The sequence below is a fragment of the Ambystoma mexicanum genome, chromosome 2p, assembly GCF_040938575.1.
Source record: "Ambystoma mexicanum isolate Mex_15411 chromosome 2p, UKY_AmexF1_1, whole genome shotgun sequence".
NCBI classification, from domain to species: domain Eukaryota; kingdom Metazoa; phylum Chordata; class Amphibia; order Caudata; family Ambystomatidae; genus Ambystoma; species Ambystoma mexicanum.
Window position 1 is genome coordinate 486,535,554 of NC_090923.1, and position 27,501 is coordinate 486,563,054.

The 27,501-nt window shown below is 47.6% G+C and overlaps 1 protein-coding gene across 1 annotated transcript in view; it reads left to right on the top strand.

The window, feature by feature from the left end:
* The window catches only part of IARS1 (isoleucyl-tRNA synthetase 1), a 2,025,584-nt gene that overhangs the window by 880,597 nt on the left and 1,117,486 nt on the right, over positions 1-27,501 (top strand). The window contains exon 18 of the mRNA XM_069643896.1: positions 24,415-24,498. Coding sequence (XP_069499997.1) covers positions 24,415-24,498 — 84 coding nt within the window. The remainder of the gene's footprint in view (positions 1-24,414; positions 24,499-27,501) is intronic.

Sequence of the window (27,501 nt, forward strand, 5' to 3'; positions counted from 1 at the left end):
CCTCCAGGTACCCCCAAAACCAGTCCAAGGGGAACGGTCTGTTGATTCAATGGTCAGGGAAATTTGTTTATGCCTTTCCCCCGACTCCCCTTCTCAACAGAGTGGTGCACAAGATGCACCAGGAGCAGGTTACCATGATACTAGTGGCCCCAATGTGGGCCCGGCAGCCATGGTTCGCTCACTTGATGGAGATGTCCCTATCTCCCCCAGTGAAACTTCCCTGCCCGTACAACATGCTGTCACAAGACAAGGGCAGGACACTGCATCCATGCCCTCAGACCATGAACTTAGCAGCCTGGCTCCTGAGATCATAGAATTTGGACATGTACAACTCCCGCAGAGATGTATGGACATCCTCAGGGAAGCCAGAAAACCTAATACTCGCCACTGCTATTCTAGCAAGTGGAAAAGATTTGTCATCTGGTGTACAGGTAAGAGCATCAACCCGGTTGACTGCTCTCCCACTAACATTGTTCTGTACTTGACCCATTTACTGGATTCAGGTCTAGTCTTCAATTCCATTAAAGTCCACCTAGCGGCACTTTCTGCATACACCACTTCCCAACTTAGTGTCGTGGTGGAAGATACCAGTTATCAAGGCCTTTATGGAGGGGGTAAAGAGAATACACCCCCCGATAGCTAACCCAGCTCCCGGATGGGACTTAAATGTGGTACTTTCTAGACTCATGGGCCCTCCTTTCGAACCCATACACAAGGCAACTCTTAAAGACCTCACTCTTAAGGCTGCTTTCCTAATAGCTATCACCTCCATTAGGAGAGTAAGTGAACTACAGACTCTTTCTGTACTAGACCCCTTTCTAACAGTTCACAAGGATAAGGTGGTTCTACGCACACACCCAAGGTTTGCACCAAAATTCATCTCGAAATTTCATGTAAACCAGTCAATAGAACTACCAACGTTCTTTCAAAACCCTTCCAGCTTGGGAGAAAAAAGTCTGCATACACTAGATGTACGCAGAGCTGTCATGTTCTACATGGAAAGAACCAGACCACTGAGAAAGACTAATCAGTTCTTTGTCTCTGTGGCAGCAGGAAGAGAAGGAGATGCAGTTTCAAAGTCCACTATATCTAGATGGATTGTTCAATGCATCACTCTCTGTTACACTCTTGCTAAGAGAGAACTACCCTTCAAGCCAAGAGCACATTCCACTCGAGGCACGGGGGCTTCCATAGCATTCATTGCAAATGTTCCCCTTGAGTCCATCTGCAAAGCTGCTACCTGGAGTTCTGTGCACACCTTTACAAAACACTACTGTCTAGATGCACACTCTAGATCTGATTCCCAGGTGGGACAGGCAGTATTAAGACATCTTTTCTCTACTGTTCCTTCTCATAACCCACCGCCAACTCTGGGTACTGCTCGCTAGTCTATGCACAGCATGTGATTTTAAGCAGATTATCAAACATCAGAAGACAATGCATTACTTACCGTAAAAGCATTTCTGATGGTTGTATCTGCTTAGATTCACATGCGCCCACCCTTCCTCCCCGCTCGGATGGAAGGAACATAGACATCCTTTTCTATATTTCTCTCTTTTCTGTACTCACTCACGTCTAGAAGGCTCCCTCAGGGCAGAAAAATACAAACAGAGGGACCTCGACACGTGAGGGATTGTGGGTACAACGCACGTCACTATAGGGATAGTCTTACAGACACGCCTTGTCGACGTCCCCTTTTTCGACTACGAAAAACAAAATGCAATACTCTGCAGTGACCACTGGATGTCGGACCTATGCACAGCATGTGAATCTAAGCAGATACAACCATCAGAAATGCTTTTACGGTAAGTAATGCATTGTCATATATATATATATTTCTGAGGCTTGTGGAATCTGCTTAGATCACATGCTGTGCATAGGCCGACATCTAGTGGAAGCTGCGGAGTATTAGTTTGTTTTTCAAAACTCGAAAATGGGCGTCGACACAGGGCGTGCCCGTAATACTATCCCTAGTGTGACGTCCACTGTACCCAAGATCCCTCACGCGTCTAGGATCCTCAGATTGTTTTTTTCCGCCATACTGGTCGGAAGCATTTTGCGGAGTCCCCTGGCTTTAGCCATACTTTTGCTAAAAATGTAAAATTAATAATCTATTGACATCCTTCCCCACCCGAACGTCGAACTTCGACACTCGACGCCGGCTGGAGAAGAAATCGACCGTCGGCTGCTGCATGACGGATTTGGGCCTCGGAAGGCCGCTGGCCTGGGCCCGGCCTTGGAAGGCCTCTGGCCTCGGCCCTGCAAGTAGGGAGAGTGGGGGGTGGTACATACTCTACACTCTTGGTATATAGGTACACCTTATACATTTCCTACACTTAATAGCCCGCTCCCTCAAGGTGCGTATGGAGGGTACCCCTTTTCAATTCTGCCCCAAGTGCAATCGCAAATACCCTTGGGTCGACAGGCACGCCACGTGCAATCTCTGCTTGCCGAGGGACCACCCCGAAGCGAACTGCAGAGCGTGTAGTAGGTTTAAACCTAAGACACTTAAGGACCGTTCGACGAAGCGTTGGGCCCACCACGCCAGGCAGGCAGCCATGGCAGCGGAGGGTGCCTTCAGCGACGGCAGCGACGCCGCACTTTCGGACGGCGAGGGCATTACGGTGTCGAAAGACAGCCGAGCGCAGGTCCCCGACCTCGGAAGGTCGTCCGGCAGGGCAGCTATGGGGAAGACTCCCGGCGACACAAGCGCTTCACATACTACACAAACTAAACACACTAAGTCCAACCGAGACTGGACGACGTCGAGTTCTCGGAAAGAGGCACAAACAGAACTGTCCGATTCGGTGTCCTCTGGGCGCTCTCGATCAAGATCGCCGCATGACTCCAGGCAATCATCCACTCTTGCCAAGAGTGCCTCGCTCCCTAGGCTAACAGAAGTTCGGTTGTCGGAAGACGAAGACGACTTCCACCGCCAGGCCGCGCTCCATGAGTTGGAGCCCGCAGTTAAAACCAGCGAGGCCCCAGGCTCGAAGGACAGGGACACCACCCCCGATCCTCGACGCCAGGCGTCGAAAACCTCCGGAGCCACTAAAGGACAGGGAAAACATTTTTCCACTCACGGGGAGGGGGGAAAACAGCAGAAGAAACAACCTTTGCACTCTTCCACACCTGTGAAACACACCACTCCCCCTAAACAGACAGACAAAACCAGCTCTGCTGATATGTCTAAAACCAGCAAAGCTACTCAAGATAAATCCCATAGACTTGCTGAGAGAGTCATCCCCAGTTCCAAAAAATGGTCCAATGAAGACATAGATAGGGTCATGTCAAGAATGTCTTCTTTGGCAGATTTGTATGATAAAAATCCAGAACATTTCCTCTCGTATGATCCACAGGGGGCGAAACCCTCAGGCTCTACTGATCCTATCCCCCCCGAGTAAAAAGCCCCGGTTTGAAACTCTGATGAGGTCAGAACCCTTAGAGGTACAACCATACGCAAGACCATACTCACTGTATCAAGGAGTTTCTTCCTTTTGTGAGGACCAAGAATTTGGTATGATAGAAGAGCAAACCGGGACGGGCTACTATGGGGGATGATGAGGACCAGGAAGAGGAGGACCCGGAAACATACAGAGTAGATTCCCCGGTAGAGAACGAAGCCCCGGTTACCGACTCCCCGGTCGATAACCAACCCCACCTAAACGAGGTTCTCGCACGCGCAGCAGAACATTTCCACATTGACACCCACGGTGTCCAGGAGGAAAGGGACTTCGCGGAAGAGTTAGTGGGAGAAAGGAGGCCTGTTGCCCAGACCATCCCTATCCTTAAATCCATTCAGCGGAGAATAGATCCGTCCCTGGTGAACCCGAACCTCACCAGAGCAGTCAATCCCAGGGTTGAAAAACTTTACAGGGCGGCCCAATCTGACCCTCTCTATATAAGAGGACATCTGAAGCCAGACTCCCTAGTTGTCACCAACACTCGTAAGAGGGCTGGAACACCCTTGTCATCGTCCGAAGCTCCTCCTGACAAGGAGAGCAAAAAACTATACGGTTTCGGCAGGAAAGTAGCCTCAACGTCCGCCTATCAAGCAAGGATTGCAAACTCCACCACCCTGTTGGCCAGCTACAACTGCCATCAGTGGGAAGAAGTTGCGGCACTCATAGCCTCTGCTCCTGAACCTTTAAAGGGCCAGTTAGCTCGGATTTCCGGAGAGGGTAGAGCCGTGTCTGGTTGCATTTTGAAAGCAACCTTCGACGCCCGGACAACGCAGGCAGATTGATAGCGGAAGGCACTGTTATCAAGAGACATGCGTGGTTACGGCAGTCTGGGTTTAAGGCAGAAACCCAGGCATCATTGTTGGACAAACCAGTGGTAACCGATCTGTTTGGTAAGGCGGTCGAAGACGCACTGAAGAATGCCAAGGACGAATACGAAACACTCAAGTCCCTTGGCCAGTTAACCAATAAACCCCCTAACCAGAGAGGGAATAGTAATTTTCGTCGCCCACGCGGCCAAAATTCCCAGAGAGGATCTACCTATTCCCAAGGGCAGGGTACACAGTGGAACAACAACCAACAGTCTACCCAGGGTTACGGCAGGGGTAATAGGAGAGGTTGTGGTAAAGGCAGAGGCAGCCCCAACAAGCGAGGCGGCACGCCTCCACCAAAGCATTGACGCTCAGTTCAGGGTCCCTTCTCACGCAACCCCAGTAGGGGGACGCATTTCCAACTTCACCCAGGCTTTGGAAGGGATCACATCAGACAGATGGGTGCTGTCAACAGTATCCACAGGATATTGTATAGAACTACTGCAGCGTCCCCGGAACCATCCTCCACGACAAAGAGTACACTCTTTAGAACATCAGAAGATTCTCCTCGAGGAGATCGCCATTCTGCTAGAAAAGGACGCGATAGAACTCGTCCCGGGACACCAGTTAAACAAGGGTATTTATTCAACTTACTTCCTTGTGCCAAAGAAAGATTTGACAATGCGCCCAGTATTGGACTTACGGCCTGCCAACAAGTATGTCAAGCCCCAAAAATTTCGTATGACCACGCTACAAGAGGTAATCCCCCTCCTAATAAAGGGGGATTACATGGCAACCTTGGATATGAAAGATGCCTATTTTCATATTTCCATGTTCCCAGCGCACAAAGTATTTGCACTTCAAGGTGGACAGTCGACACTACCAATTCAAGGTACTGCCCTTCGGGATAGCTTCAGCACCAAGGGTATTCACCAAGGTACTGGCGGTGGCGGCTGCACACCTACGCAGGGAGGCAATCCCAGTGTACCCTTATCTGGACGACTGGCTCATAACGGGGGAAACCCCATGAATTTGCAGGACAAACATTCAAAGGACTATCGACCTCCTTCACGAGTTAGGCTTCTCAATCAACGAGAAAAAGTCAAGCCTAGTGCCAAGCACCTCAAAACAATTCCTAGGAGCAATCCTAGATACCCAAGAGCGGGTGACCTTTCCTCCAGAAGAAAGAATTCGGAATATACTACTGCAAATTCTGCATTATCAGTCCGGTCAACAAATAACGGTACGCAAAGCAATGCGTTTAAGGGCATGATGGCGTCATGTATTTACCTGGTCCCCCACGCGCGCCTGCACATGCGTCCCATGCAGGAATGGTTGGCGAAACAGTGGTCTCAGGCAAGTGGTCAGTGGGACGATCTAGTGGTCGTTTCACCAACACTGGTACAAAGCCTTCACTGGTGGACAAGAGAGAATCTCGCACAGGGGAAACCATTTTACGATCCCGAGGTACAGGCAATAGTCACTACAGATGCATGCCTGACGGGGTGGGGAGCTCACCATCTCCACCACACAGCTCAGGGTCTCTGGTCTCACTCAGTGGCCAAGAACCACATCAACCTGCTAGAGCTTCTGGCAGTATTCAGAGCGCTTCAGGCGTTCGAGCCCCACCTATTAAACCTGTCAGTGCAAATCCGGACGGACAGCACAACAGCATGTTCTACCTGAACAAGCAAGGAGGGACTCGCTCGCCAAATCTGTCCAAGCTTGCCCAGAAAATCTGGATATGGGCACTCAGACGGAACATCTTCCTGTCATCACAACATGTTCCAGGGGAGCTCAATTCCCTAGCGGATGCTCTGAGCAGAGACTCTCTCCAGAGGAACACAAATGGGTTCTACACAGAGAGGTCGTAGAAGATATCTTCTCTCAGTGGGGTTTCCCCATTATAGACCTATTCGCCACAAGCGAAAACAGACAATGCCCAGGATTTGCATCCAGGTTCCCCCAACCAGACTCCCAGGGGAACGCCCTGTGGATGAACTGGTCAGGGATGTTTGCGTACGCTTTTCCACCAACTCCTCATCAGGAAAGTGGTGAACAAGATGAACAGAGAGTCGATGACGCTCGTCCTAGTTGCTCCCATGTGGGCAAGACAACCGTGGTTCCCACACCTACGCAGGATGGCGGTGTGCGAGCCCATCAAACTTCCAGCCTGGTACAACCTATTGTCCCAGCACCAACGTCAAACACTGCACCAGCAACCCAACTCGATGAACCTGGCAGCATGGCTCCTGAGGTCATAGAGTTTGGACATCTCAATTTGCCATAGAGGGGTATGGACATCCTAAAGGAATCTAGGAAACCAAACACAAGACACTGTTACTTTGACAAGTGGAAGAGGTTTGTTATCTGGTGCCAGAGTAGATCAATCAACCCGGTTGATTGCACTCCTTCCACTATTGTTACATACATGCTCCACCTGTTGGATGCAGGATTGGTTTTTAACTCACTGAAAGTACACCTGGCAGCCCTGTTGGCTTACACCACTTCCCATAGCAAGGTTTTGTGGTGGAAAGTACCAGTAGTTAAGGCCTTCATGGAAGGAGTAAAGAGACTTCACCCTCCTATTTCAAACCCACCACCAGGGTGGGACCTTAATGTGGTGCTAGCCAAGCTCATGGGCCCCCCTTTCGAACCCATGCATAAAAGCAGTCTCAAACACCTGACTTATAAGACAGCCTTCTTAGTAGCTATTACTTCTATAAGAAGGGTCTGTGAAATTCAGGCTCTGTCAATGCAGGATCCCTTCTTTACTGTCCATAAAGACAAACAGGTTTTACGCACACACCCTAGGTTCTCACCTAAATTTATATCTAAATTCCATGTAAACCAGTCCATCGAGCTTCCGGCTTTCTTCCAGGACCCACAAAGCTTGGCTGAGGTGAAACTACACACCCTATATGTGCGTAGGGCGGTCCTCTACTATGTAAATAAGACCAGACCGCTAAGGAAAACAGATCAACTGTTTGTCTCCGTAGCTACAGGCAGAGAGGGGGATCGCGTCTCTAAAGGTGCCATCTCGAAGTGGATTATTATCTGTATCTAGCTGTGTTACTCACTTTCTGAAAGATCCCTGCCTTTCACGCCAAGAGCCCACTCTACTAGAGGCATTGGGGCCACTCTGGCTTTCATTGCAAATGTACCCCTTGACACCATTTGCAAAGCAGCTACTTGGAGCTCTATTCACACTTTTACTCAGCATTACTGCATTGACACCCATTCCAAGGCAGATACAAAAGTGGGACAAGCGGTTCTAAGACACTTATTTGCTCATGACCCTTCTCACATCCCACCTCCTTCAGGTACTTCTCGCTAATCTATGCACAGCATGTGATGTAAGCAGATTCCACAAGCCTCAGAAGGGATACATCACTCACCGTAATTGTATTTCTGATGCTTGTATCTGCTTAGATTCACATGCGACCCACCCTTCCTCCCCTCTGAGAGAAGACGCATGATGGCTTGTAGTCTTACCTTTCTGTCTATCTGCTTGGATTATCTGTATTTGCGCTACTCCTCATGCTACCTCATGTCAGAAAAAATACAATCTGAGGATCCTAGACGTGTGAGGGATCTTGGGTACAGTGGACGTCACACTAGGGATAGTATTACTGGCACGCCCTCTGTCGACGCCCATTTTCGAGTTTCGAAAAACAAACTGTAATACTCTGCAGCTTCCACTAGATGTCGGCCTATGCACAGTATGTGAATCTAAGCAGATACAAGCATCAGAAATACGATTACGGTGAGTAATGTATCCCATATAATATTGACTGTGTGTTGAATTTACTTACCTCTTTTTGTGCTAGTGTAATTTACAAGTGTGTCTTTAAATAATTATATACTTTTACACCAAAGCTCTGGTCAGTGTTTGCTTGTGCTACTGTATCTCTGTACCTATTGTGTATACTCTATATACTGCCTAACTCCTCTTGAGAGAAGTCTGACTGCTCAGCCACAGCTACCAGGTAAATCTGCGTGGTACAGACTGCTACCAATTGGGTTTACTGCCAACCACCTGTAGTCTTAAATCTTTTGCAGTGGCCCCTAAGGGAACTGCACAGGTTTCTGCCTAACACCCACCCCGCAGGTCACCATCAACAGACTCAGGATGGGGAGCCACACTGGACAATCTCTCTGTCCGCGGCACCCGGGCACGACACAAGCAGGAATACCACATCAATTGATTGGAGCTGAACTCCATCTGGCTAGCGCTTGGGGCATTCCTCCTGTTCATCAGGGGCAAGGTTGTCCTCATCCAGACGGACAACTCGACCAGCATGTACTATGTCAACAAGCAGGGAGACACCAGATTCCCTCCACTGTGCAGAACAGCAATCAGCATGTGGGGAGTGGGCCCTGGAAAACGACTTCTACCTCACAGGAGTCCACCTTCCGAGGGACTCCAACCTGGAGGCGGACAAGCTCAGCAGGTTGGGAGTGGACAACTTCGAGTGGCAGCTAAACTACCTTGTTACTCGGGAGATCTTCAGCAGGTGGGGTTTCCCCCAGGTGGATCTCTTTGCCACCTGGCACAACAGAAAGTGCCCGCAGTTTGCATCCTGGCTGGGACAGGGCCCTGGCTCCCTGGGCGACGTATTTCATTGTCAATGGAGCGGCCCTACTGCTTACGCCTTAATGCCCACTCCGCTGATTCACAGAGTAATTCGCGAGAGCAAGGAGTTTCGCCAGCTCAACATCATTCTAATAGCTCCATGGTGGCCAGCAAGGCCATGCTTCTCAGGGCTGCTCAGCCTCTCGGAGATGCCTCGGATTCTCCTCCCGACTGTCCCAGCACACCTTCTGGTGCAGCAGGGGGGCAGGGTCATCCACCCTGCTCCACAGAAGCTGGCCCTCACAGCGTGATTACTGAGCAGATATTGCTAAAGCGCTTCAGCCTCTCCCAGGCTAATCTGGAGATAATGCAGGGCGCAAGGAGCAAGGCTACCAGGGCTCAGTATAAAAGTAAATGGACCAGGTTCTGCCACTGGGCGGACTACAAGGACATCGAACCCCTGGTATGTACTTTGGACGACGAGCTCTCCTCAGCGCACCTAGCCCACTCAGGCGTGCAGGTGACACCTGCCGAACCTACCTCGCAGCCATCCGGGCTGCACAAAACTTGGAGGAGGGGGTCTTATCTGATTGTCAAACAAGGCTCTACCCGCCAATCAAGAGGCCACACCCTGTGTGGGACCTGAACATAGTCTTGGGCGCCCTTGCGCACAAACCATTTGAACCAATGGCGTCTGGGGACATCAGGCTGGTTACCATTAAGACGGCCTTACTAGTCGGCCTCACCTCGGCGCGCAGTCAGCGAAATCCAGGCGCTGGTTGCCTCGGAACCATATACTACCTTTCACAGGGACAAAGTTGTCCTGCGGACACACCCAACGTTTCTGCCTAAGGTGCCATCTGCTTTCCATTTAAATGAGGAAATAGTGCTTCCTATGTTTTTTGCTGATCCTAAGGACTAGGCACAGAGAGTTCTGCACTGCCTAGCTGTCAGGCGTGCCCTGAGAGTCTATCTTGACAGGACCTAGGGCTTCCGCAAGTCAGACGCCCTATTTGTCAATTTTGGAGGTGCAAGACCAGGCTATCGGGCCTCCAAGGCCTCCATATCCTGCTAGATGGTCTTCGCCCTCAAGGAAGCATATGAGGGGCTGCACAAGCCTCTTCCGGCAAACATGCATGGCCACGCAGTCAGGGCCAAGGCAACGGCCATCGCTTTCCAGAGCCATGTCCCTTGGCAAGTCCTTAGCAGTGCGGCCACATGGGCCCCTCCCTTCGCTTTCTGCAAGCATTACTGTTTGGATGCCAACTCCTGATCGGATGCAGCTTTCGGACAGGCGTTTCTCAAGAACCTATTTGCTTAGGGAGGTTCTCCTCTCCACCCTAGGGCTACGTTCTGTCATCGCCCATGCAGTATGAAGGAAAGGGGACGGGACGTAAGAGTAATTATAAGTTACTCACCGTAGTGACTAACGTACTCTTAGTCTCCTTTCCTCCATATGTCCCACCATCCCCCTCCACCCCACCCCCCAATAAAACTGGTGTCATTAGGCAATGTTAATCTATTGTCGACGCGTCAATGGGGACTGAGGTGTGGCGGCGGAGTCAGGGCAGCGCATGCTCCCAGCGCCGCACCCCGCGCGCCTCTAAATTTAAAGGGTAAGAAGGTTTTTCTGGTGAAAAAGGTTCCGTCTCGCGTCCCTTGGAAGGGATGCCCATGCAGTATGGAGGAAAGTGGACCAAGGAATAAGAGTACGTTAGTCACTACAGTGAGTGACTTATAATTTGTCCCTGCTTCAAACAAAACTATGGCTGTTAGAATGTCCATCAAAATTAAATAGCTCACTGTCGTATGTCTCAAACCTATTTCCGTCTCTTAAACTTCAAAAGAAAAATTAAATAACCAGTCTCACCGTAACTCCAGAAGGGTGGCTCCTTCCTTCTGGGTGGTCTTAGGCAGTTCTTAATGATGTGAGAATATTCTACTTCCCCTGTCCGTCACTAGGTCTTTCTGTATAGTTCTACACATTTACAGTTCCATGAAGATGGGGGGGAAAAATGTCACCCTTCCCAAAGCCTCTTCCAGGCTCTCTTCCAACAGTCGCAATGATCTTGGGATTTTTATCAGAGGATTTATTTTCATCCTCTGGTCTACTCTCAACTTTTGCCAAAGGATATTTCTCTCTCCCACTGGTCTTCTCTTGACTCGGACTAAAGAATGTTTCTCTTCCCTGTTGGTCTTCTGACCTTCACCAAAGGATATCTATCTTCCCAGGTCTTCTCTTTTGGTTATGTGGTGCCCAGAGGCCTTTCTCAGGTTTTTGTCTTTCTCGGGCCCGGTTCACTATCTTCCATATATAATTCTTCAGAACCTATATAATTCTTCAGATCTCTTGACCTTCGACTCCCAGACCCTTATCTCTCTCCTGGTTTCATTGGGGTGCTCTCTCATGCAGTATGTTTTGTTTCTCTGTTTAGTCCCACTTTTGGCAAAGATGTTTCTGCACTTCCCCCCCTCACCCCAGCCTCTAGGATCCCCCTCTGAGTATCTTCAAACTTAGTCCCACAGGGTCCTTGTCCCTGGCAACACCTGCAAGCTACCGTGGCTTTCCCTGGGCCCTCGTGGTCTACTCTCTGCGGTTCCGTCACGCTGGTTTCTAGCCTTACGCCGAGGTTCGCCTGGACCCACACGGATGGCTTTGTTCCTGCCACCGTACGTCAGGTTTGCCAGCCTTTAGGTGAGCCTGTAGAGGAGCAGATGTGCTGTCACGCCCTTGGGATTCCTCCCAAGCTTCCTCCTCACCTGTGTCTTCTATGGAGCGGTCTTGGGCTTCTGACCTCTTCTTGCGGCGAGACTTCCTTGGTTCCTTGATAATCTTCTCCTTCTTTTCGTGAAGGTAGGGGCAAGCTCCCTCTGAGGCCACCTTGGCCTGATTGTTCATCCAAGCCCAGTGGAACCCCGAGGAGCAAGCCCCCAATAACTGGAAAGAAGCCACCTTGGCACAAAAAACCCTGGATGAACTTGAGCTCTGTGGATTACATAGAAAATGAAGGCTTGACGATTGAATCCATCTCTCTCTCTGGGGCTCAGATGATGGGTTGAAAGCTGGAGGTAGCGGCATAAATCTGTTCCACCTGGTAGACCAGGTACAGAGGTATCTATGGCCTTGCCTTCTGATCTAAGCTCCCAGGAGATAAGGCGGAGGAGCTTGAAAGAAGGTGCAGCTTGAAGATAGACAGGCATAAAGTCTGGGGATGAAAGGACCGACCCAACTGAAGAGGGCAATACTCGTACTGCAGCACGTAGACAGAAGCAAGAGACGGATACAACGCGTTGAGCCACTGTCTCCGCCCACCAATATAGACGTGGCGGCCATCTTAGGTGAAGACTAGACCGCTCAAGGAAGAAACAGAACCTAGATTCGAATCACTGGAACTTCCATTTTTGCCAACATTTCCACGGGCGGCGCATGACATGTACACATCCGCAGGAGATCCTACCCACCTATCTCCCCTGTATTGGAGACATGAGGCCGTGCCCTGTAACACCGGCTATTGTACCAATATCACAGTGAGTATTTGGAAGAAGGTATCCCTTAAGACAACCTTATCGAATGTACCCTCGAGTTGATCAATGCCTGCAGGAGGAGATTCCTGAGGAATATGAAAGAGCTAAGAAAATGGACTGATGACATAGTGTGCACATCTTCCTGAAATACTGAATGAAGACTATGTATGGAGCCTTACGGAGAAATTACGAAGTAAAGGATCAAGTGAACCTTAAACTTGTAAAAGAGGATTACACGTTAAAAATTGCTGCAGAAATCAGAAGTACAATGACTGTACATAAACTGAAATGCAAGATAGATCAAGTTATATAGGCTATCTACAAGTAGTAGATAGAATGCAGGCGGTGCCGCCATTGTACAGAAACTGGACATTGGTATCATGAAATAATTAAGCCAAAGAACCATGGAGAGAAAATGACAGGCTGTGTCGCAGTGGAATAGCAGGTTGTTGGAGTTTCGTTGGATGCTGACTGGCCTGAGGTCATGAACTGAGAAGTTGAGTTCAGCTATCAAGGCTGAAGAGGAACATGTGTGCGGAGGATGAATGCACTCACCTTAAGGTGCAAGCAAGAACACAAAGGATGCCATGTCTTTATTCGTTAAAACATTTAAAAGCTTGCAGAATGAACACAATCGTGGTCTCTTGTCACTTGAGTTGAGGCTGGAAATAGGGCTTGAACCTGGAATTCCAGACACTATAGCATTTGCCCTCACTCCAGTTGCATTCCTAGGATAAGAATACTCTGCAAGGCCAAATACAAAGACAATTTCATGGCAGAAGGCATGGGTGATGAAAGATGTTGCGCAAATTGGGTGGTAAGGAAGCTTCATGTCCTATCTACTTGTACCTGGGTCTTGGCTTACGTGCTGCTAACTGACCCAAATGTTCCAGACATGGTACAATTGTGCCAACCAATTGCATTAGTCCATATAACGAAGGACCTTATAGCTTGAGAAACCAAGCTGTGTAACAGATTTTTCTTAAAATGACACGTTAGAAGGGGTAGTCATGAGTTGTCCACCCAATATCGGACAGCCAATAACAAGCCTAGCTCCTATATGATTGTATATATAGAAGTGTCCCATAACCAATCTCAACCCTTGATAGGTTTTTCACTATTGCCACGTAGTGCGATGCCATTATGACACAAGAAAAGAGTAGATCATTGTTTTTCATGTGGAAATCGCTGATAATGAGCACATGTCCGTTGTAACTCCCCGTTTTAGATAATTGCTAATAAAACAACTTGAGTTTGTCTGGTTATTTGGACTCTTGAGTTTTTCTGGTGTAATCCCATCCAGTAACAGATGCACTTTCCAAGGGCCATAAATTCAAGCCCTTGCTCAGTTCAGCCTTCTCGGTCGCTGACTTCTTTTTCCCAGCATCCTGTTCTGCAGTGCGTTCTCCCTTCACTGCTTCGTTCCCCAGCTCGATGCTCCTGTGGGGCTGGACTGACTTAGAGGAGAGTCCTTTGTTGGTTTTTATGGTAAGCTGTCTTTCGAATCCCAGATAGCTAGTATGTTTGTCTTGGTTCTGCATAGGGCTCCTAATTGCCCTGTTCTTCTTAGTGTCAGTATTTTTGGAGCCATCTACTCTCACTAGTTCCTCACTCTTCCTTGTCACAGTGTGGTCTACCTGATAGACAGAGTTGCTATGAATAAAGTAACTAACATAAGAAAGAGAAGACATCCAAGGTGGGAGTGCTTGGGCCCCATCCTTGTTGTTGGGTGAGTAATCCATGGTTGCATGGTGGCTGACGCACCACCTTCTCCCTTGATAGTCTTACCTTCTCCCACAGAGGGGTGGTCCCCTCCCATGGGATCCTCCTACTGAGTTCCACCCCCAGGGGGGACCTTTGGGTAGTGGCCCCACCTCACAGGCCCCATGGGGAAAGGTCCCCCTCCTGGGGTGAAGTAACAATACCAATGGATTCGTCACAGTATCTTGCCTCCATTTTGGTCTTCGAGAGGATCCCAGAGCAAGACTTGTTTTCTTTACAGTCCTCATAGTTAGCTAATTCCTGAGGTCTTTCTAATAGGTTTCCCCCACACCAGTTTATTTTGCAATGTGATTTAAACTTAGTGTTTCCATTTTTAATGGGCGCTCCGTTGGAGCCCCTTCATTCTTGTCTTTTAAGGTTGCTTACCCTAAAGTTGATTTTCCTGGTTGCCATCACTTCCGCTAAACTTTTAGTGAGCTCCAGCCGTTGTCTGTTAATCCTCTCTACTTGTACTCGTATGTCCCGTCCCCTTTCCTCCATCCTTGTGGGCGTTCCCCCACATGGGGACGGTACCGGAACCTTTGGCAGCAAAAAATTGAGCTTCCCCTTTAAATTTTGTATAGCGCATGGGGGCGCCTCCTTGGGCATGGGTACGCCCTGCTGAGGAATCGCCCTCCCGCCCATCATGTCGGTCCCTTTTTCCGCCCGGACAGTGCCTGAACTGGCAGCCAGCGCTATCCTTTTTAGCTTTCCGCTTGCTCTCTTTTCTGTTTTTTCAATTTAACTTAACTACCCTTCGGTGTCTCTCAACCCCAGCGCATTTCGGCTGCAGGAGGTTTTGCGCGATGTGCCTCATGCGACTGCTCGTTCCCAGCCTCAGACCCCCACGCACTCTGTCAATAGTGTTTGGGGCCTGACCATCGCTGGGACACATGTCCGGCTTGCAGCACTCTGTCACAGGGCTTTGAAGAATCATTTGTCGCGGTGGAGGGAGATCTTCCACACCTCCTTCACCCCACCGTAAGGATTTTGTCATCAAACTTCTCGTCAAGACAAGGTAGGCCATCTGTTAAGCATGGCTCTGCAGCGCGGCAACTCCTTCCCCAGGGTTCCCATGGATAGGGGTTCCTTACATTTAGGTTCTGGCAGTCCCAAGGCCCCTAAGGCTACCAGCGGATCCTATAGTGCATGATTTTGGTCCCCTCAGGGCCGCAGCTACCCATCACAGCCATACGACTACACAAACCAGGCACCTCTGCGCTTTGACCAGGAGCGGAGGGCCATCGCCTCAGAGGGCCGGGCCCCTGGGGATCAGACGCCTTGTGAGGACAGCTTCGAGCGCTTCCTCCTCCTCGTGCATTCCCCTCAGATGAAGGAACTCCTGAAGTACATTGTGAAGATCATCCCGAAGGTGGTGCCACCTCATGCCCCTCCTCTAGGTACTCTTCCCACGCTCTTGGCTCCTGCGGTTCAGGCCCCACCCGTCGTTCTGACCCGGCCCTTCTCCTCAACAGCCGTTGGACCGGTCTCCGGCTCTGGACCTGGCAGGCAATCCATGGGCACATTTGTCTTGTGCGTATATGTACGAGCGCAATATAAATAAAATATCAATTCAGTTGTCCCAGGGCCTGGATTCCCCTCAGTCTGTAAGGGGGGGCGATGTTGACAAAGATGATGCCGCCCAGGATGATGAACCCTCAGCATCTGTTAAGGCCTGTCATGACTGCCTTCACGGCCTGGCAGGGGTTTTGGGGGACTTGGGCAAATGCACCACATTTTGGTCTGGCATTCCCCTACAGAAGGATGTCCTGTAGGTAGCTCTGAAGGTCTGGGGAAAGCCCAGGGCCAACGCCCAGATGAACAAGAAGTTGGACAACAGGTTTAGACTGACGTATGGGCATCCTATCCTCCTAGCCTCTTATCCGCTGCCCCATTCTTCTGTGGTGACTGCGGCAGCCTTGTATTCTAAACCATAGTCTTTGCGTCTTCCTCCATGGGAGCTGCCTCCAGTTTCCTCTCCAAGGAGGACAAGGTCCTTGAGTCCTTGGGAAAGCACTGTTAATCCATCTCGGGCTGCATCTGAGGCAGGCCAAAGCGATGCCCTCTTGGCTGAAGCTAACCAGAAGCTTTGGTGGGAGCTTGGGGAATTTCTGCCTGACTTCACTTAGGACAAGCAAGCCTCCTTCAAGGCCGTTCTGGCTGCTGCCTGGGCCATTACGCAGGACCTCATGGAATCTTCGGTCGCCCACCTCGATACAGCCAGCACAGGGCTCTGCCTGGGGGGTCAAGATGAGAAATACGGCGTGGATGCACGCCACAAAGTCTTCATCTGATGTGCAGGAGTGAATCCTGGCTCTGCCTTTGAGGGCATGGACCTGTTTCATTTGTCTGCTGATGTTGAATTATCAAAAGAAAACCTCCACTCAAAACACCAAGTCCTCGACAATCCTGAGGAAACCAGGTCAGAAATCCTTCGCTCAAACCCAGGGTAGGACCCGAGTTCAAGCCCTGCTCGTTCTCCAGCTTGAAGGGATTCCGAGAGCATGGTACACTGAGGCCCCTAAAGGTGGCGCAGTGACAACAGGAGGAAGCAGCAGAGAACATTGCACAGGTTTTTACGCTCCTCCTCTTCTGCCCCTGCCCCCACCTCTGACTTCAGAGGTGGGGGCAGTGTCTTTTCAGCAACCCGTGGATCCTAGCCGTAGACTCCAAAGGCTTCAGTATTGCTTTTCCTTTGCCTCTACCATCCGATCCTCCTCATCTTCAGATCTGGTCCCCGGCTCTTTTACGGGAAGTCCTTTCGCTATTGGAGATTCCGGCGATAGAACTGGTTCCTCTTCTAGACAGGGGCTTTGGTTACTTTTCCAGTATTATTGCGGTACACAATAACTACCAGTCTGGCCTGGGGGTAGTCCTGGGCCTGTCATTTCTAAATCTGTCTTTACTGATGGAACCCGGCAAGATGATTGCTCCCGTGCACATAGCCGAGTCTCTGTGTGCAGGGGAATGGATGTGTTCCCTGGACCTCAAGGATTCATACCTACATGTACTCATAGATCAACTGCATCGGAAGTTTGTGTGGTTCACAATTTTGTTGTGCCACTGCCAGTACAAGGTGCTGCACTGCGGCCTGAACTCGGCCACTTGTCTCTTCACGAAGTTGATGAATGTAAGGGCAGACCTTCTCCACTTGGAGGGCCATCGTCTATACCCTTATCTGGACTGGTAGGTGAGGAGGGAGGTCACCCAAAGGGGTGTGCACTCTGGCCAGAGATTGACAGATACCCTTGATCAGCTAGGGTTTTCTCTCAACCAGAGACTCGCAGTTATGCCAGCCTTGGAAACGGGATTTTCTAGGGGTGGTTTGGAACACTACCGGTCAGTGGGTGTTCCTCACACCTGAGGATTATGTCCCTCTGCAGGGCGGTGGGACACCTTCTGGCTAACTCGACCACCTTGGCATGGTGGATCCAGCACATTCTGAGACTGATGACCTCCTGCAGGCTCACTGTACAGCACGCCTGCCTCAATATGAGGTGCCTCCAGCTCCACCTGGCAGCCAATTGGGATCAGGCGATGGGGTCTGAGTCGGATAGGATCCCATTGCCCACCGCTCCTGCTGCCCAATCTTTGCTGGTGGCTGATGGAGGACATTGTCTCAGTGGGGGACCCCCTTCACCTGACTGGAGCCTCCCTCGGTGGTGACGTCGGACTCCTCTCTTTCCGGCTGTGGGGCTACTCCTCTGGAGGGATATGCGATTCATGGTGCGTGGTCCAGGATGGAAGTCCTCCTGAATATCTTAGCTGCTTGAGCTCAGGGCAGTGGGCCTGGCCCTCAAGGAATTTTTGGCCCTCAGGGACAAGTCGGTTCCAGTCAGGACAGACAATTGTGCTACAATGTTTTACCTGAACAAGCTGGACAGCATCGCACCTCCCCGCACCCCCTCCTCTGTATGGAGGTGGTTTTGATCTGGTAATGGGCCCTTTCAGAGGGGATTTGGATCTCGGCTGTCCACCTCCCAGGAGACAGCAATGCAGAAGCGGATCAATTGAGTCACTTAGGGTGCAACACCTACGAGTGGGAGTTGCACAACGACTCCTTGTTGACTCTGCTCCAGTGTTGGTGGACCGGGATTTGTTTGCATCCCCTCGGAATACCAAGTTCCCCCAGTTTGCTTCAAGGGCATGTCGGGGGTCATTTGCAGACGCCTTCCAGATCTGTTGCCATGGCCGCAGGTGTTATGCATTCCTGCCCACCCCTCTGCTCAAATGGACTCTCTGCAAGTTCCAGGCCTCTGTGGGTTACAGCCTCATCCTGGATGACGTACTGGCTTTTTCATCACACCTGGCTCGTTCTGGAGTCCAGGTGGGTACTTGCCGCACATATTTGGTGGCCATCAGGACTTACAAGAATTCCTCTGAGCATGTGTTTTCAGCAGCCAACGCAGTGGTTAAGGCCTACATTAAGGGGTTGTCTAGGCGGTTTCCTCCAGTGCATAGACCTCATCCGGTCTGGGACCTCAATGTGGTTCTTGCAGCTTTGCAACTTAAACCTTTCGAGCCAATGGCTTCTATGGACATCCGTTTGGTGACGCTGAAGACTGTTTTATTGGTGGCTCTCACCTCTGCGTGCAGGGTCAGTGAGCCGCAGGTGTAGTCTTTGAGTGAGCCATTCACCACGTTTCCTGACAAGGTCCTCTGGCACACTCGCCCAAATTTCTTCCCCAAGGTGGTCTCTCCATTTCACCTGAATCAGGAGATCTGCCTGCCGGTGTTCTTCCCGCACCTGCAGTCGGAGGCAGAGAGAGAGGGCCCTGCATTCCTTGGACCTTAAGTGGGTCCTTAAGTTATATCTCTCTTGGATGAAATCCTACAGGATGTCTGAGGCTTTGTTTGTGACTTTTAGGGCTCCTACTCCGGTACTCAGGCTTCTATGGCTTCCATTGCCCGTTGGATGGTTCAAGCCATTTTGGAGGCGTATACAGCCATGGGCAAACCTGTGCCTGAGGGGGATTCATGCTCATGCAGTCAGAGCCAATGCCTCAGTGTTGCGTTTCAGAGACGCGCGTATGGGATGTCATCAGCAAGGCGACTACTTGGCCACTCCCGTCAGCCTTCTGTAACCACTGCTCACTGGACACCAGCTCCAGGCGTGATGCAGAGTTTGGTCAGGTGGTTCTGAAGAACCTTTTTGCTTTGTCCTAGTCACAGGTTGTCACATCTCTATCCTTTGTTTCTTGTTAGGTGAAATCCTCCACAAGGATGAAGGAAGGGGGACGGGACGAATGAGTAATTTGAAGTTACTCACCTTAGTGACTAGAGTACTCATAGTCCCTTTTCCTCCATCCGTCTCACCCACCTTCCCCCGCTAGTATGCCAGGGGCTAATATGTATAAGTGTAGCCATTTATCTAAGCGTCCAAAGTGTTCAAAGGGGATTGATGTGAGGTGCCGGAGGGTGGGGCATCGGCGGAGCATTCACACGCCCGAGGCCATGCCCCAGCATGCTGTACTTAATTTGAAGGGGAAGCTCAATTTTTCGCTGCCATGGTTCTGAAACCGTCCCCATGTTGGGGACGCCTACAAGGATATAGGTTCGGGGTCTATGGACTGAGTACTCTAGTCACTACAGTGAGTAACTTTAATTTGTTTGAGGATTGTCCACATCGCCTCAGGATTGGTGTGTGCTTCTCCCCCTCCTTGTAAAAACTCACAAGATGCATCCCCTTTTGAAACTGCGTGCGATATCTCTTCGATCAATTTATCAGAAAAGGAGGCCCTTAGAGGAGAGTATATCCTTCGGGGGATATAATGAACTTCCAAGTCAAAAATAGATCAGCCAGATGTTCAAATCTTCTGGCTTTAGTTTGATTCCGTCGATAGCAGGCGTTATTACAGATCCCTTATCCATGCAAGCTGTGGGCCAGGCTGAGGTATCAACAGAATGGTCTGAGGCAAGGGTCAAGTATGATTTTGGGACCTAGCATGGCATGCCCCCCTCCCTCAGAATCCCCCATGCCTCCCACTGCTCCTAGCTTGGAGAACCTTTTAACCCAGTACGCTGGGGGCGTCTCATCCATTTTAGGCCGCCTAGCTTCCATAGTCAACCGCAGGGGAGATTAAAGATCTACTAAGTCCCCTTTATTGTAGAGAAAAGTGAAGTAGGTGCCCTGATTGAATAAGTTTGGTTAGTCCACCTGCCTTGGGGTCGGCAAAAAGGTGTTTTGAATAACCATATATATCTCCCAGGCGGTTCCTCGTCCTGCCCAGCTATAAGAATAAGGTGGTGATTATGACATGTGGAAGAGTATGTCGGGCGGGCCTCCCAAGGGAAGAGCCAGCTGTAAAAATACATCAAAGTTAAGGACCAGAGAGGCAGGTCCATATGTTCAGAATCCAATGTTCATTATAAGACTGACAAGGTACACTTAACGTCTACCCATAACCAGAAGGGGTGGATGTATGCACAAAAAAATTGGAGGATGTCCCCCCCACCCCCTTTCATAGCTTACTAACGGATCATTGACCTCCCGAATAATACAGCATGATGCAACGTGAATGGCAAGTGAAGTGACCTGTTAAATCAACAGGATGCATGCTCAAATACATCCTTCTGGGCGATAAGCCCCTACAAAGAGTTTTGCAGTAGCAGCAGATCTCCCTGGAAGGATGGAGAAAGACCAATTTAATTTGACCTTTGCCAGACTATCTTATCGGAATACATACTCCTATAAGAGGTTGCTCTTAAATGCATTACATGCGATTCGGGTAAGTAGTGAAATATCTTTTAAAATGTTATCCTCTGTACAAATGTTATCTGATGGTTTATTCAGTCAGTCAAACAAGCTTTTGTACAGTATAAAAAGCCTTCAAGTACACCAGTAATAAAAATACATCTTAAAACATTAATTCCATAAAGAAATAATGTAAACATTTTCAGTTTTTAAGGTAAATAAATAAAAGCCTTGCAGCTCATAAAATGAGCATTCCCCAGTCTTTCTCTGGGAGAGTTACACTTGCAGTCTGTCTCAGTACAACCATCTCTAACATGTCAGACTTTTCAGCTTCAGTGTATCCAGATGAGATCAAATCAGAGTAATAATGTTTGATTCAATTTACAATAACTCTGGGGTTTACAATCCCCTAGCAGTATTTTGCAAAACCTTTGATCTGTGGAACCACACTCTATACATGTATCTTGCTGTTGCAAAAACATTGTGAGATTGAGGTGACTGTCTTAAAAACCTTATGGCCTGACCTAAATGGCGAATCCCTGTTTCCCTCCGGACAAGCTCCATGTAATGACATCTCAAGTTCAGGGTGCTGGGGCATGTCGGCATATAGTGGGTTGTGGTTTCAGTGGCTTACTTGCACATTGGGCATAACCATGAGCCGTTATACTGTGTACAGATTGGTTTTAACAATCAGCATTTGAGGGCATGTATTATCCAATTTAGAGCGGCATTGGCATTGATGGGCACTGAAGTTTATCTGGATGGAAAAGCTAAGATTTGCATGATTCCTAGCATCGTTCCCTATTGTCTGTTAAGGTATTTAGGGAATATAGGCACTCTCAGGAGGAGGTTAATAACAAAAAAAGCAATGCCGTGATGCTAGAGCCAGGACCGTGGCAGAAGGGAGTAGAGATATACAAATGCTATGGCAGTTATTGAAGCCCTCATTGCACGCTCAAGAACCAGTTTATGGTTGCAATGCTTTTATACCGCCTCAGTCTTTAGTATGGAGAGATAAAGGAATGATCTCCCAGGTAAAATTAATATACTGATATATGGCTAAAGCAGGGACAATGCTCCTTTATGGGAGTGAGATTTGGGAGCACATAAAGTGTGAGCAGTTCGGGGTGGCCCAGAATAAACTGTGTAAGAAGTTAACTGTTCTTACTTCGGGTGCACCTAATAGTGCAATTAGGTTGGAGCTAGGGATCCCAAACATAGCCGCTTTGGCAAAACTTCCAATGGTTACTTTTCTATTATAGACGCATGTTTTGAACCTGAGGAATCCCAATATATAGAATGCACTGGGAGAGATGTTCTGTTCCCATTCTAGAAGTAAATACATTTGGTGTAATTAGGATTGTGCTCTTAAACAAGTGGGGCCAAGGAGGACTGAAAGAACTAACGGCACAGGGATTTTTTTTAAATAAACAAATTGACATGGAAGGCAGTTTCATGGAGAACATGACAGGACTAACGTGTGTACGTTGTCTCTTCCCTTGCACTGTATAAGGCTCACAACTGTATTCAGAAGAGAAGTTAGAAGTATTAATTCACATGTATGTAGATAATGTATTTTAATGATTAGACTTAATGTTTTCCCTTTGAAAGCTCGTAATACCTGGGAAAGGGGGACAGAGTCTACGAAATGTAACTGTGGTATGGGTGGCAAGGCATACTTGGGGCATTTCATACTTGTTTATGGGAACTACCTTGCACAGCAGAAAAAGTGACTTAGGTTCCATTTCCAAAAAGCAAAACTTAGGACCTATCAGGAGGCTCTAATTTTAATAATGTACTGCAATAGAGATGATTACATTTATAATCTTTGAATATGTACGAGGAGCATTCATTAAGGATGGTCTAATTAAAACCAGATAACATTAGTAAATACAGTTTTTCATCTATTAAGGAAGATACAGTTTTAAGAATGTTTTTATTACTCTATAATGGGTTAATTCGGATGTTGGGAGAGTAGATTTATCTTATGAATTGTATTGTGTAATCATTGTTTTTGATTTAATCGAGAAATCCGAATAAATCTATTTGACTTGACTTGGCTTGGCTGTGGATTATACGATTTACAACAAATTGACTCTCAAAAAGAATGTTTTGTTGAGCATAACGTAACTAGGATAAATGCCTAAATAGTAATATTCTGAACACATAGTGGAGAATCACATTAGTATTGTAAACCAATTTAAAAGGCAATAGAGCAAGGATTATTCAGTTAAAAGGGATAAACCCAATAGCTACTCATGGCTCCAAACACAAGGGTGATCGTTCCCACGAAGTTCATCCATAAGCACCATCCACATTCTCAAAACAGAACGCGTAAGGCATGCTTTGATATGTCGCGCATATTGACAGAAGATCATCTTCTGATTTGTAGCCCATGCAGGTGGAGTTTTTGCTGCAATGTGTGTTTTTTACCAAAGTTGGTATCAATCGATATGGAAGGCATACACACCAAGTCGAAACATCTTCTGTTTCTCTGTTGGGGTCGTGTGAATAGTCACCACTGCTATGTCATTTCAACATTGTGTTCCTGGCTTGTCCTCACAAGCATTTCCTCATCTGTGAATTCCGGTTCATACATTAACAGTTAATACCGGCTATAATGTTTCAGAATTGTAAATGATGAAAACAAACTGTGGGGGAAAAAAGAAAATGTAAGTATTTATAGAAAAAGGGAGAAGAGACAAATTATATTGAGAAAAGCAATGCATATTCAATTATGTATTAAAATAAAAACACAGTTGCAATAGACACAAACATGCAAAGTAATCCTTTCCACAAGAATCAGCATACTGATTTGAAAAACCTTTTTGTATCTTGTTTACCCGATGGTTTATATATTATGGATTTATGAAAATGGAAAGCACTTAATTTGAAGTAGTGGAATTAACTTTTTGTAGATTAACTCACCAAGAAAGAATGAGTCTTAAAGGCCTGGAATAAAAAGGACGGCCAGGAAGACAGGAGAAACAATTATTTTGACAAGGAGAAAGGGTTTGCCGATATTTATTGAGCATAGAGATGTCTTGCCATTTCCATACAGAGGATCTTTGTCATGCACGGACGACATGAAATGAGGCGTATCATAGCGCTATGGCATGCTGACACATAGAGCAACGGAAGGTATGATTTATTGCTGCCCAGAGCACGTGAACTTAGGTTGGTCCATCAACTGATTATATTATCATAAAATGGCGGTTGTGGAACTGCACACACCTGTGCAGTTTTTAAAAATTAATGTGTCAAAATATAAGGATTAGATGCATTGAAAGAGACCATGTAATAGATCGATATATGGTCCAAAATAGATGTCTTGTCGAGTACAACTGCTGAGAGAACCTCTAATTTAATGAGTGAACATAATGTGAAGTTTCAAATGACAAAATTATAAATCTGTTTTGAAGTGGGATACAAATGGGCACAAAAGTGCATGCCCTTATTTGGCAATTTCTGACCCGAGACTGAAGAAATGTGGCGCCCAAAGAAGATGGCACTTCTTTTCTTTGACCTATTTATTTTATATCACAATTGGGCTCTCCTCTCTAAACATCTGCTTTTTGTTTGTAGCGATGGTCAAAAAATGAGCAAACGGAAGAAGAATTACCCTGATCCAGTAACAGTCATAAACAGTTATGGTGCTGATGCATTGAGGTATGAGCATTTATTTCTTCAATAAATATGTAGAAATTATTTCACACTCTGATTTTATTCCTAACATTGATGTACACATGGCTGAAGTACTAATGATAGTGACCGCATGTGTGATCTGGCATCTGCTTTCCTTTATAACCAGTTTGAGCTAGCTATAATGTTGGACAGTAAATGCATATGCATTTACACACATGTAAAATAACTTGTTATCCAAGTTTGGTTTTATTTTACTTTTGTGAAGAAGCAACTGGAGAACTGCCGTGACTGCAGTACATCTTGTGAACATCTTGTGTTTCTGCTAGACTCTGTTATAAATGACTGCTGCAGAGAATTGGCATTCAGGAAGTGGATATCTTGTCTTTTGTGATTGAGCTGAAATGAGACTGCTCGGTTGGCCACCACAAATTCCCTTGCAGTATGATATATATATGCTCAAGACATGTCAAGGTGGGTAGATCACAGAATGTTTTGAAATGTGCAGTTGTAAAAGGTGAACCAATCCTGCCACCGTTGATCTCTGGTTACAGCCCCCAATTTGCCTTATTAGAACTTCCTAATTGAAAGTACCCAAAACATATGTTATGTACTAACCCCTGGGGCACTAAACCCTTATGGAAATCTAAAAGCTATTAATGACCTGTCAAGACCATCAGATTCTGAAGATGTAGCTTCAAATGGAATAATTAGAATGCTGAAAGAGGAAAGGTATTTGTTTCTGTGGAGGGTAGAATATGGTTCTGATGCCAGGCCAACATTCCTTTGAACTTCTTCACAAAGATAATATTTACATTTTCATCTATATTTCTCTGTGGGTACCAAAATATTAATACCTAAAATATATAGTTGATATTGCACGCCCAACTTTAAATGGGCAGTGCATGCTACTTTAGAAAGATCACCTTGGGGGGGGGGTGGGCCAGCTCGCATGATTTAACAGCTTAAATGGGGGACACTGAGGATTAGGGTGTGGTTGACGCCCAAAGTGGCCTCTCTGTGAGTTAAGATGGATTTTCTTAACCCTGTGGGTGGATTCTGAGAGAACTTATTACTGTGAACAGAAAAGATTGTCTACCCAAACCCAGTCAAGGTAGGGTTGCAGAACAGTAAGGCATAAACTCCGAAGGGGCGTGTGATTAGTCATACACAGACCATTCCAATAATTCTAGTTAGACAGAAAAGTACAAACCACATGCAATTATTCATTAGGCCTTTATAGGTTTGGTGATCGAGTTTCAGCGATGTATCAATATATTTTCAAAATCGATATATAGGAGACTATTGTTAACATCAAGATTTATACATATATTTTGAGATATTTACATAACATATACTACCATTTTTATTTCAATAATTATTCAGCTGTGAGTATTCTCAAACAGGAAGAGGAGCCCTGTATTTGCACTTTATTTTGATTGTCTTATACATAAAGCTGTTGGTGACATCTTGAATGTAGTTTGCGACTTACAACTGAGCATTTAACCCACATAAACAAAAACGAGATGTATATTTATATCGCCATTCAGCCCAAAAAATATCGAGATATGACTTTTGATCCATATCTCCCAGCCCTAGGCCTGTAAGATACACTCTGAGCAATGAAAATGCAAGTAAGTATTCCTGCACAATTATTATCATATGCATTTACCATTGGGGGTTCTGCAAACAGAACAGCAACACTTTACTTCAAGATCGTCACTATACATAACTGTTGTAAAGCAAGTGATAAAAGTAGAGCAGTAATTTAAACCAGTTTAGACAGCTAAGTAAAGCGAACACTCAGAAAAACACAAGACAGGGTCCCTAGTCCTTGATGTGTCCAGCCATGCTAGGAATTGAGGCTTAATGCTCAAAAGTTACAAGTTCCACAATATATACTTTGCAGGTGTGTTTACCATTGGATTGCAAAACAAGAGCTGACAAAGCCAGCAGTCAGGATAAAATATTCCAGAAGATGAATTTAAAGGTATGTAAAGTTCTTACAAGTTTCTCCATTCCCACCACTCTAGAGGAAGCCCAAGTGGGATTCTTGACAAGGCCAACACCGATCTTAGGCAAGGATGACATAGGGCTAGTGCTTTCAACATTATGGTGGGAATGGGGTAGGAATAGCTATGTAAACTCACCTCCTTACTCCAATCTTCTTCTATAGCCACTTCAGGAGCTCTGAACTCTGCTGGGCCCACTTCTGTGCTGTGTCTGGTCGAGTGAGATCCAGGGGCACGGGTGCGCAGGGGTCACGTTCTGTGTCGGGTTTGTGTCCAGGCAGCAGTGATTCGGTTATAAAGGCTGGACAGCTAGATACCCTTGGCACAATAGGGTGCAGACCACCACAGCACAGGAGAATTCCAGGACTAGAAAATGTTTGGTAGTGGTAGTCATCACGATCAAGCTGCGACAGGCGATACTTGTTTTGCGAACAAAGGAGCAGGCTCTGCCTGACCTCTTTGGTCAGGAATGCTAAAATTGCAGGAGGAAGTGTCTTGTTATACAAGCAGAGGATCAATGAAGTTCGAAGTATTTACTCTGCACGGCATGTGCTGCAGCGGTGTAGCCCAGGAGCCGATATGATAGCTCAGCCGGTTGAGAGCTTGTTGCTGTGGTCTGTCAGATCTGCAGATTACAGGTTCAAATCTGGCCGAGGTCGACTCAGCCTTTCATCCTTCCAAAGTCGAAAAAGTGAGTGCCAAAAACCTCTTGTCAGGTGGAGGGAGCTTTTAACTAGATGTCTGCCGGAACATTTGAAGGAGTATGTACGCCGGAAGTCAAGGCCCAATGTAAGTGCCTTATTCAATAAGGCACCCCGCAGGGGCGATTTCCTTTCCAGGGAACACCCCAAGTGGTAGGGATCGTACTGATCCTCTTACCAGTCACGGGCCTGAGGCTCCCCGTGCTGCAGGCCTTCGAACCGATGAGTCAAAGGATCCTCGCGGGTTAAGGACCGCAAGGTTCTGATAACGGGGAAATTCCTGAGGGGCATTGCTCTATCACGGAGTCCAGGCCAGA